This window comes from Chinchilla lanigera, unplaced genomic scaffold, assembly GCF_000276665.1.
Source record: "Chinchilla lanigera isolate Chin_1 unplaced genomic scaffold, ChiLan1.0 scaffold00180, whole genome shotgun sequence".
NCBI lineage: Eukaryota > Metazoa > Chordata > Mammalia > Rodentia > Chinchillidae > Chinchilla > Chinchilla lanigera.
Genome location: NW_004955581.1, coordinates 16,574 through 29,321, shown reverse-complemented (window position 1 = coordinate 29,321; position 12,748 = coordinate 16,574). Strand labels below are relative to the sequence as shown.

Below are 12,748 nucleotides of genomic sequence, written 5' to 3'. Positions count from 1 at the left end.
CTAGCACATGTGTAGTTGTCTACTCCTAAGTCATTCTTGTATAACTGTTCCCCAGTGTGTGCCTGCACTAGATAGCTGTGTTGTGTCCTTAAACCTGGCCAGTGGCATACTTATCTGCCTCCTGAGCTTTGAAGCCTGAAGCAGTCTGTCTGGAACGGTGCCCACTTTGCTGTATCTCCTAATATAAGCAGTAATGTGTTACTCTGGTTTCTTTCCCTTTAAAAGACTCTTAAGTTCTTTACCATTCTCTCGTGAGATGAGTTTCAAACTGCAGGTCTGTTCAAGAAACTTACCACTTTATATTGGCCCCTCATTATTTGCTTTATCTCTTAGGAAGTGAGTGATGTTCACTTCTATATGGGTATTAGAAATTGTTTTGGATTTAGGAAGGAAACAGAAGCATGCCCATAACTGTAATATATAAGTAACTTACCTGTAATGCAGAACACCTGAAGATTAAGTTGTTTGAATTAGGCCAAGTATTTAAATGCAAAAGCACTAGATTATCAGTGATTGAACATGTTTACTGCTTTCTCATTCATCTATGCCCAGGAACACACATATGAACTTCTGATTTATTTATTTTGTGTGTGTGTGTGTTTTCACAATTTCCATTCCTGCATATTTATGAGAACATATTCATGTAGAAGTTTTGAGCCTGCCAGTTCAGTGATGCACAGCTTGTTAACACAAGCTGTTTTTTCTGCTTCATTTGTACTCTTTTCTAAATTGAACAGATGCCATAGGTTATTGAACACATTGTTGGCAGTGTGTTATGCTTAAGTCTTCACACTACACTGTTGGCTCTTTTTAGGAGCAGAATGTTACTCCCTTGTTCTTGCTAGGAACAAGAACAATGTATAAAGGAGAGCTGGGTGCTGTAATCTTAGCATTCAGGAAGCTGAAGCAAGGGAATCTCTGTGAGTTCAAGGCCAGCCAGGATTACATAGCTCACTTCTCAAACAAACAGTGTAGGGACTTTTCGGTCTCTTGGTGTACCATGGGGAGGAATGGCGGCAGGTATGAGAAAAAGATAGATAAGAGACAAAAGCTGGAGTCAGGTGGAGTGGGCAAGAGGACTGACTAACAACAGTAGGGGCATTTGTACCCTTGCAAAGTTAGTATCATGAAAGGCAAGATTGCCTTAGCTACTAAAGACTGAAATTGTCCAGGCTTGATGTTATTTTAAGGCTGAGGTAGCTTGACTGCTTGAGGCACTCTGGCTCTGTCCTGCTGTCACACATATGACCAATTTCCAGCTCCAGCTGCTCCTGACAAAACAAATCTATAAAATAAATTATGTAATAGCTTTTTTGTTTGTTTGGTTTTGTGGGGAGTTGGGTTCTGGGGATTCACTGCAGGACCATTGCCCTGAGCTATATCTCCATCCCTTTTTAAAATTTTTTTTATTTCTAGGGAGGGTCTTGCTAAGTCATCAGTAGCCCAGGCTAGGCTTCAACTTGGAATCCTCCTGCCTCAGTCCCCCAGAGTACTGGGATTATTTTTGAATACTAAATTAGTACAGAGCCAAGATATTTTTAATTTTTTTTCTCCTATAATGTCAAGTACAAATCAAGCTGTATCTTACAAAAAACACACGTAAGGCATAAGTTCACATAGAAGAGTTAACCCCTACAGTCCTGTTCTTTTGGCCCAGTGAAGATTTGGGTTGATGAGAAATGTTCCCTTACAGGGCCTGGTGTCATTTGAGGATGTGTCTGTGGACTTCACCTGGGAGGAGTGGAAGGACCTCAGTGATGCCCAGAGGAACCTCTACAGAGAAGTGATGCTGGAGACCTACAGTAATCTGGTGGCTTTGGGTGAGTGAAGCCCCTCACCCTAATAACTCTTGAGTAGCAGTTACTTTCTTTTTGGTTAGTAAATGTAGGAACCATGTCCAAGTTTTAATGCTACTTTTGTATATTTTTAGCTGTCATGTACCATTTGTACATTTATAGGGTAGAGCATGGCTTTCAGTACATGAATACAACCTGACATCTATCACTGGTTTGTACTGGGAACATTAAAATCCTGTGTACTAGTTTTTTGAAATACTCAATTATTGCTAATCCATGAAACATTAGAAGTTCTTGCTCCTATCCAGCTCCACCCCTGTGTGCATTAACCATCTTCTCTCCATCCTGCCCACTTTGCACATGCTTTCCAGAAGCTACTCACCACTGTTTTATTCTCTGTTTCTCCGAGATCCAGTTTAACTTGCATATATAAGTGAGAATATGGAGCATTTGTCTTTCTGTGCCTGACACTCACTTGGCTTAACATAATGTCCTCTAGTTTCATCCATGTTGCTATAATGAAAGAATTTTGCTTCTTTTTTAAAATGGCTCAGTAGTGTTTCCATGGGTATGTACCACATTTTCTTTATCCATTATCAGTTAGTGGACACGCAGGTTGGTTATGCATCATGGCTTTTGTAAACAGTGCTGCAGTAAATGTGAAACTACAGATTTCTCTTCAAAACACAGGATTAATTTCCTTTGAGTGAATATATGTGGGATAGCTGTTCTGTGTCTTTCATCCTTTATTTTATAGTGGCTGTATATTTTACATGTCTACCAGTAGTGTAGGAGTGTGTCCCTTTCTTTGTATCCTTTTCTTTTTATTTTAAAGAAAATTGTAGAAAAAAAGAAACAGTAGCAAAATATAAACAACACAAAGCAAGAACATTAAAAATGATACAGGGTTTCAAACCAAATGATAGGGGCTGGGAATTTAGCTGAGTGGCACAGCACCTGCCTGGCAAGGGCAAGGTCATGACTTTGATTCCCGGTACTGGGAAAAAAAACCAAAAAACCAAATGATAGAGACTGACAGTGGTTGTTATATTACATTTGTTATCTTTAATGAAGTTGCTCAGATTACCAGATGTATGAATAGAAGATTGATCAAATCATTGAAGGGAATAAGAAAATAATAATTCAAAAGAACATTACAGACAATACGTAATGTCACTAGGCAGGATTGTAGGAATTCACCAATGGATATTATACTGCAAATTGTTATTGTCACATAAGTTGCTCAGATTATCAGATACAAGCATGCAAAATTGGTCAAAATATTTTAAAAAAACTTCTAATCATCAACTGTTCCCCTCAACAAACCATCAGATACCAACAGTACAGTTATGCTACCGATCCATATATATATATATAATGCCTTAGTACTTTCTTTTTCTTCTTTTCCCTCATCCCAGTTATTCCTTCCTTTGAGCAGTTTCTTTCCCTTTCTTATTACCTATTGTACATTTTGGGTTTTATTTACTCTTTTATGTTCTTACACCAGGGAGACAATATGATGTTTACACATGTGGGTCCAATTCATTTCACTTATGATTATGGTCTCTAGTTGCTTACCTATAAAAGCCTCGAGTTTATCTTTTTTTATAGCTGAGTAATACTCCATTGTGTAGAAATACCACATCTTTTTTATCCATTCCTCAGTTGATGGGCATTTGGGTTGTTTCCAAGATTTAGCTATGACAAATTGCACCACTATAAACATGGGTGCACATATATCACTGTGGTATGACATTTTTAATCCTTCTGGAAATATACCTAGAAGGGGAATAACTGTGTTGAGTGGGACTTCTAATCCTAGTTTTGTGAGGAATCTCCAGACTGATTTCCACAGTGGTTTCACCAATCGACACTCCCACCAGCAGTGTAGAAGTGTTCCTTTTTCCCCACAGCCTCTCCAGCATTTGTTATTGGTTGATTTCTTAATGATAGCCATTCTTTGTGGGGTGAGATGAAATCTTAGCGTTGTTTTAATTTGCATTTCTCAAATGACTAATGATGTTGAACATTTTTTTATATATTTATTTGCCATTACTATTTCTTTTCTGAGAAGTGTGTGTTCATCTCAGATGCCCATTTTTGGATTGGGTCTTTTAACTTTTGGGGCCTGATTTTTTAAAAATTCTTTATATGTTCTAGATAGGAGTCCTTTGTCTGAAGGGCAGTTGGATAAAATTTTTTCCCAATTTGTGGGTTTTCTTTTTACTCTGTTGGTAATTTCTTTTGATGTGCAGAAACTTTTCAATGAGGGGAGATCCCAGTTGTTGATTCTTTGAAGTATTTCCTGTGCAGTTTGGTTTTTGTTCATGAACTCTCTGTCTACCCCTGTGTCTTTGAGAGTTTGACCTACTTTCTCTTCCAGTAGATTTAGTGTTTTTGTTTTGATATTGAGATCTTTGATCCATTTTGACTTTAGTTTAGTGCATGGTGATAGACATGGGTCTAGTTTTAGTCTTTGGCATGTGGAAAGCCACTTTTTCCAGCACCATTTGTTAAAGAGGCTATCTTCTTTCCAGTGAATATGTTTGGCCCCTTTGTCAAAAATAGGCTGTGTGTGTTTGTAGTTGTGTCTGCATCTTCTAACCTGTTCCATTGATCTTCAGGTCTGCTTTTTTGCCTCTACCATGTTGATTTTATCACAGTAGCTTTGTAGTATAAATTCAGGTCAGGGATTATGATGCCTCCTACCTTTCCTTTGTTTCCTAGGATTGCTTCTGCTATTCTAGGCCTCTTCTGGTTCCAGATGAATTTTAGGAATGTTTTCTCTATATCTGTGTGGTATACTAATGGTATTTTAATAGGGATTGCATTGAATCTGTACAACAATTTTGGGAGTATGGCCATTTTCACAATGTTGGTTCTTCCTATCCATGAGCAAGGAACATCTTTCCATTTTCTGGAATCTTCTTTGATTTCTTTTTTCAGAGTATTGTAATTTTTACTGTATAGATCTTCTACTTCCTTTGTTAGATTGATTCCTAAGTATTTCATTTTTTAGATGTTACTTTGAAAGGTGTGGTTTCACCAGTTTCTCAGTCTGCTTGTTTGTGTATAGGAATGCGATTGATTTTTGAGTGTTGACTTTGTATCCAGCTATGCTACTGAATTTAGTTATTAAATCTATAAGCCTTTTGGTGGAGTTTTTGGGGTCTTCTATGTAGAGTATCATGTCATCTGCGAATAATAATTTCACTTCTTTTCCTATCCTTATTCCTCTTATCTCTCTCTCTTGTCTAAATGCTCTAGCTAATATTTCCAGAACTATATTGAATAGGAGTGGTGACAGTGGACGTCCTTGTCTTGTTCCTGACTTTAAAATGAAAGCTTTCAGTTTTTGACCATTTAGAATGATGTTAGATGTGAGTTTCTCACAGATGGCTTTTATCAGATTGAAGTAAAGTCAATCTATGCCAATTTTCTGTAGGGTTTTTATCACGAATAAGTGTTGGACTTTATCAAAAGCTTTTTCTGCATCAGTTGAGATGATCATGTGATTTTTGTCGTTGGCTCTATTGATATGGTGTATTACATTATTTGATTTGTGTATATTGAACCACCCCTGCATTCCTGGGATGAATCCCACTTGGTCATGGTGTATAATTTTCTTGATGATTTGTTGCATTATGTTTGCTACTGTTTTATTGAGAATTTTTGCATCTGTGTTCATTAGGGAGATTGGCCTGTAGTTCTCTTTTTTGGTTGGGTCTTTCTCTGGTTTTGCTATCAGGATAATATTTGCCTCCAGAAATGAGTTGGGGAGAATTCTTTATTTTTCAATTTCCTTAAATAGTTTGAGAAGTATTGGCATTAAATCTTCTCTAAATTTCTTGTAGAATTGAGCTGTAAATCCGTCAGGACTTGGGCTTTTCTTCATTGGCAAGTTTTTTATTACATTTTCAGTTTTGCTTGCTGATATAAGGTTATTGAGGATTTTTATATCTTCTTCATTCAGCTTTGGTAGTTCATGTGTTTCTAGAAAGCTGCCCATTTCCTTTGTGTTTTCCATCCTGTGAGAGTAAAAATTTTCAGAGTAGGTACTGATGATCTTCTGAATTTCCACAGGATCTGTAGTGATTTCATCTCTTTCATTCCTTATTGCATGTATTTCCGTTTTTTCTTTCCTTTGTTTAATGAAGTAGGCTAGGGATTTATCAGTTTTATTTTTTCAAAGAACCAACTCTTCGATTCATCAGTTCTTCATATTTTTTTTTTTTTTTTTAGTCCCCATTGCATTAATTTCTGTCCTGAGCTTTATAATTTCCTGCCTTCTCTTGGCTTTTGGTTTGATTTCTTCTTCTTTTTCTAGAAGCTTAAGGTGCAGCATAAGATTGTTTATTTGTGCTCATTTTGTTTTCTGGAGGTAGGAATTCACTGCTATAAATTTCCCCCTGAGGACTGCTTTCATTGCATCCCACAGGTTCCTGTAAGTTGTGTCTACGTTTTCATTTGATTGTACGTAGTGTTTAATTTCTTCTTCGATTTCATCTGTGACCCAGTGATTGTGCAGGAGGGTGCTGTTTAATTTCCATGTGTTTATGAGTTACTGTGATTTCCTTTGTCGTTAATTTCCACTTTCATTGCCCTATGGTCTGATAGTATGCATGAGGTAATTTCAACTTCTTTGCATTTCCTTAAGCATGTTCTATGTGCTAGCATATGGTCTATTTTAGAGAATGTCCCATGTGCAGCTGAGAAGAATGTGTATTCTGATGCTGTTGGGTGGAACATTCTGTACTGGTCTACTAAGTCCATTTGTTCACATGTTTGGTTCAGTTCTGTTATTTCTTTGCTAATTTTTTGTCTAGTTAACCTATCTCTTTGTGACAGTGGGGTATTGAAGTCTCCTATTATGATTTTGTTGCTGCTCATTTCATTTTTCATGTCTGTTAGAATTTGTCTTATATACTTATGTGCTTCTGTGTTTGGTGCATAGGTGTTTACGGTTGTTATCTCTTCTTCTTGAAGTGCTTCCCTCACAAGTATGTAGTGACCTTTTAATTGTTCTTGGTTTGAAGTTCCCATTGTCTGCAAACAGAATAGTGACACCTGCTTTTTTCTGGGTGTGTGTTGCAGTGGAATATTGTTTTCCGTCCTTTAATTTTCACTTTATGAATTTCCTTTTGAGTTAAATGTGTTTCTTGTATACAGCATATTGTTGGATTTTGTTTCTTGATTCAATCTGCCAGTCTACTTTTTTTGGTTGGTGAATTGAGTCTGTTTACATTGACGGTTATAAGTGATATGTATTGGCTTATCTTTGTCATGTTGTTTTCCTGCTGTTGGTTTCTCTTGTTTCCCTCTGTCTAATTGCTTGCTATGCTTGGTGTTTCCTTTACATTGTTCTTAAAGTTATGGCCTTTTTTGTCTTTTTCTAGAATATCTTTTAGAACTCTTTGTAGGGTTGGTTTGGCTCTCATGAAGTTCTTCAGTTGATCTTTATTGTGGAAATACTTTATTTCTCCATTAATTTTGAAGATAGTTTTTTTTGCAGGGAACATCAATCTGGGTTGGAAGTTGTTTTCTTTCAGAACCTGAAATGTTTCACTCCAAGCTCTTCTTGATTTGATGGTTTGTGTTGAGAAATCTGCCCTGATTCTGATGGGCTTTCCTTTATAGGTGATTTGTTACTTTTCTCTAACAGCTTTTAATATTCTGTTCTGTTGTTGAATTTCTGGGGTCTTGATCACTGTATGTCTGGGTGTAGATTTATTTTGGTTATGGCTAGTTGGAGTTCTATACGCTTCACTTATCTGGATGTCCAATTCTTTTTCCATGCTTGGAAAAGTTTCTGCTATTGCTTCCACAAATAGTCTTTATGTCATTTATGCTGATACTTTCTGTTTCACTGATACCTATTAATCTTACATTGTTTTTCTTTGCTTTGTCCTGCAGCTGTTGAATTGTTATTTCTTGGTTTCTTGTTATTTTTAAGAGATCCTTCCTTTCACGGTCATTCACAGCAATGCTGTGTTCAAGTTCTGAAAGTCTATCTTCAGCTTCATTCAAGCAGTTTTGCCAGCTTTCAATGGAAGATTTAATTTTCTGGATATCTGTTTGAATCTGTTTTATGCGTTCCAGTTCTTTCATGTACTATTCATTCAAGGTTTCAATTAATTTACTATGCTCCTGTATTTTCCTTCTATGTCTTCTTTAGATGTGCTAAGCAACTCTTTCATTATTGTTGTCATTTCTTTTCTTTCTTCAGAGATTATTTCTGATCTGATGTCTTCTATGGAAGTGTTTCTTTACTTCAGCTGCTATCATTTCAGAAGTTTCAGGTGTATGACTTCCAAGCTCATCTGTGTCAGTATCTCCTGGATTTGTTCTGGTTGGGGTAGAGGTCTGAGATTGCATTTTGCTCTTTCGTTTTGTCATTTTCAGAGATGCAGAAATTCCCTGGAGCTCAGGCTCACTCCCAGGATGATGTCATAGTAGTGGGGCAAGGACCCAAAGGTCCCTGGTGTTTGGTGTGACTCGCTCAACCGTGTGTGTGTACAGGCAGAGTGTGATCACCAGTGCTCCCACAGCTGTGTGTGGCTCAGCTTGGCTTACAGTCAGGGGTTCCCAAATCTGTCCAGGTTTCAGCCTTGTTTCCACTGGGGTGTAATAGTGGGTGGGTCATGGTCACTGTGTTTCCATACACTGCCACTGCCCCGCCAGGTTCACACAAATAGTCTTTTTATGTTGGGGGGTGGGGTAAGTGTGCAATCAGTGAGGTCGCTGAAGTTGAGTTTCAGCTTAGCTTCCCTGAGGGTGCCGGGTGGGAGCAGCGAGGAGCACCCAAGGCCCTTGAGGTTGTCTGGGGCTCGCCTTGGCTCCTGAGCTGATGAGGCAGAGGTGGGGTTGGCTCACCAGAGTTCTTGAAGCTGTCCAAGGTGCAGCTCAGCTCCAGTGGGGGAAGAGCTAAGGGAGGTGGTGGGGAGTGGACCCCAGGCCCCTAAAGCTTTCTGGGTTTCTGTCTGCTCCCAAGCTCGTGTGTGGGGGTGGCAGCAGCTACTGGAGTTCACAGAGCTGTCTGAGGTGCAGATCAGCTCCAATGGGGGCTTGCTTTGCATTCTTGCCAGCATTTATTTTATCATTTTGATGTTAACCATCCTCACTGTAGTGCCATTAGATCTCATGGGTTTGATTTACTTTTCCCTAATGATTAGGGACATTAAGCAATTGTTTATATAATTCTAGGCTGTTTTTGTGTTCTCTTTTGAGGATTGTCAATAGACGATTTTGTAGTTTCTCAGTTAATACAGGGACTCCTATATCAGTATTGCAGATGATGGTACTGATCTCTGATGACTCGTCCTGTGATGAAAGAATATTCGTGACACAAGCAGAGGCTGATGACTACTGTTTATTAAAGTAGCATACCCTCATAAATATATAAGAAGACCAAAGGTGTTTTCTGCAGATTGAGAACAAAAGGCATTCTATGAGAAAGAAGTTCAAAAGATAGTTCAAGGAAAGTACATATTTCACTTGAGCTGACACTGTTGGAGACAGTTCAGTGGATATTACTGGGGACACTTGGGAAACATCATAGAAAACGTCTCCCATGTTTTGCAGCTGTGAAGCCAAGGCCTCCCTCCAAGTCGTGCTTTGCTTCATCTCCAATGTCTTATTAGCAGCTGACCCTTCAGGACAGCCACATTACAGCTTACAAGCAAAGCACTCATTTGTACATTTTTAGTGCTGACTCCCACACCATTTGGCCAGGTTTTTTTGATTTCTGGCTAGTACTGGTGATTGAACCGAGGGCCTTGTACATGATAGGCAAGCACTGTACCAGTGAGCTACACTATGAGCTCTTTAGTTTTGAGATCAAGCCTTGCTAAGTTGTCTAGACTATCCTTGAACTTTGATTCTCCTGCCTTAGGCTCCCTGGCACCTAGGATTACACACATGTGCCTCCATGTCCAGTTTGCTGTTATTAATTGAATTGTTTTTCTGTTGAGTTGCATTCTGTTATATTGAGAATATTAATCTCTTGTCTGATAAATAGCTTGTAAATATTTTCTCTTGGCCCTGTATAGGTAGAGTTTTCCATTTATGGATTGTTGGCGTCTGGGTGCATGGACTAAGAGCTAGGTCCTCTGGAGTGAATGGGGGACCTAACTGGGCCGCATGCTGCAAAGCTGGTTTGGACTAGTTAGTGGCGGCTCTGGATATGCAGAAGGAAACACAGTAAAAGCCCTTTAGTGTGAATACAACCTTGAGGTGGGCAATATACCTTTGAAGTGCTTCACCTGGCAGGGACGGTGGGGTATATTTTAGCATTCATACAGTGCCATCCTCTTAAGTACAAGTGGAAAGGGATACAAAAGGCCCAGGTGCAGCTCACTACCCTCTGGCACCCCTGTTGGACTGCAGTATTAGAGATCCTGAAAGGCAACTTTACCAACCCAAACCATTGGCCGAGGAGTATTTACAAGTCCTCCTCCTCCTCTTCCCCCCCTTCCCCCCTTTTTCTTTCTTTCATACCTGTTTATGTATGTTATTTTTATTCTTTAACTGAACTTTTAAAATCTCTTGCTCTTTTCACCTGTTGTAAAATTGATTTTGGAGACAGGTTCTTGCTATGTAGTTTAGGTTGGCTTTGAACTCACTGTGTAACTCAGGCGGGCCTCGCACACACTATGTAGCTCAGGCTCGCCTTGAACCCACAGGGATCCTCCTGCCTCAGCCTCCCAAGTGGTGGAATTACAGGCATGGGCCACCTCGTCTGGCAAAATCTTGCTTTTTTTTCCCCTTTCACTGCTATTTCTATTTTTTTTTTAATACATATTATTATTGAAGTGCTCAGCACACCAAAAGAGGAAACATAAAATAGAACATAGGCAATAGATGGAAACATTAAATGAAAAATATAGAAATGAATTAGAACGCATGAACCAGATTCAAAGAGACATCCAGGAAATCAAAGTTTCCATTGAAAGCTGCCAAAACCACTGGAATGAAGCTGAAGATAAGAATTTCAGATTTTGAAGACAGCATGGCAGCTAGTGATCATGAAAGGAAGGATCTGTTAAAATCAACAAGGAACCAGAAAAATCAGTTCAACAGTTGCAAGATGAGGCAAAGAGGAATAATGTCAGACTAATATGAGTCAATGAAGGAGGCAACACAAAGGACATAAAAAGAGTATTTGCAGAAATAATAGCACTAAAGTTCCCAAGTATGGAAACAGAACGTGATATATCAGTAAATGAAGCATATAGAACTCCAACTAACCTTAACCAAAATAAAACTACACCCAGACATATAATAGTCAAGATCCCAGATCTCCAGCAAAAGAACAGAATTGTAAAAGCTGCTAGAGAAAAGAAACAGATTACCTATAAAGGAAAACCCTATCAGAATCATGGCACACTTCTCAACACAAACCATCCAATCGAGAAGAGCTTGGAGCAAAGTATTACAGGTCCTGAGACAAAACAGCTTCCAACCAAGACTGATGGACCCTGCCAAACTGCCCTTAAAATTCAATGGAGAAATAAAATATTTCCGTGACAAAGAACAACTGAAGAACTTCATGAGTGCCAAACCATCACTGCAAAGAGTACTAAAAGATATTGTAGACAGAGAAGAAAACAACCACAATTTCAAGAACAACAATAGAAAGGAACTGTCAAGAAGAGCAAGCAGTTAAACAGGTAGGAAAATTAGGAAACCAACAGCAAGTAAATAACGTGACAATGAGAAGTCAACACGTATCGGTTATAACCATAAATGTAAATGGCCTCAATGCACCAGTCAAAAGAAACAAGATTGGCAGAGTGGATTAAGAAACAAAATTCAATGATATGCTGTACACAGGAAATCCATTTTACTCAAAAGGCAATCTATAGACTGAAAGTCAATCCTTCATGCAACAGGAACCCAGAAGAAAGCAGGTGTCGCTATTGTTTGCAGACAATGTAAACTTCAAACCAAGAAAAATCAAAAGAGATAAAGGAGGTCACTGCATACTTGTTAAGGGAAAACTGCAAGGAGATGAGATAACAATCATAAACATATACACACCATATAGTGGAGCACCAAACTATATAAGACAAATCTTAACAGATATGAGAACTCATACAATTAATAACACTATTGTAATAGGGGACCTCAACATCCCTTTGACACAAAGAGATAGGTCAACTCGACAAAAAATCAGCAAAGAAATAACAGATCTAAACCAAATCTACAAAGGGGGACTTAGTAGATGTATACAGAGTGTTCCACCCCACAACATCAGAATACATATTTTTCTCAGCTGCACATGGGACTTTCTCTAAAATAGACCCCATTCTAGCCTGTAGAGCATACCTACCTAAATGCAAAATAATTGAAATTATCCCATGCATATTATATGACCACAGTGCAATGAAATTGGAAATTAATTGCCAAAGGAACTCCAAAAACTCCATAAACACTTGGAAATTAAACAACAACCTCCTGGGACTGGGGATTTAGCTCAGCGGCACAGTGCCTGCCTGGCAAGCGCAAGGTTGTGAGTTTGATTCCTGTTACCACAAAAAAAAACAAAAAAATAAATAAATAAACAACCACTTCCTGAACAGCCAATGGGGTTATGGAGGAAATTAAAGAAGAAATTAAAAAATACCTACAATACAACTTACTGGAATCTGTAGGATGCAATGAAAGCAGTCCTCAGAGGGAAATTTATAGCAGTGAACTCACACATAAGGAAAACAGAAAGAGAACAAATAAATAGCCTAATGCTGCACCTAAAACTTTTAGAAAAAGAACAAGTCAAGCCCAAAGCCCAAAGAAGGGAGGAGATTATAAAGATCTGGGCGGAAAGTAATGCAACTGAGAGAAAGAAAACCCTCCAGGGCTGGGAATTTAGTTCAGCGGCACAGCACCTGCCTGGCAAGCGCAACGTTGTGAGTTTGATTCCTGGTCCTAGGGAAAAAAAAAAGAAAAAGAAA

At 38.6% G+C, this 12,748-nt stretch overlaps 1 protein-coding gene across 1 annotated transcript in view; it reads left to right on the top strand.

The window, feature by feature from the left end:
- The window catches only part of LOC102021499 (zinc finger protein 39-like), a 71,719-nt gene that overhangs the window by 45,464 nt on the left and 13,507 nt on the right, over positions 1-12,748 (top strand). The window contains exon 2 of the mRNA XM_013509735.1: positions 1,694-1,820. Coding sequence (XP_013365189.1) covers positions 1,694-1,820 — 127 coding nt within the window. The remainder of the gene's footprint in view (positions 1-1,693; positions 1,821-12,748) is intronic.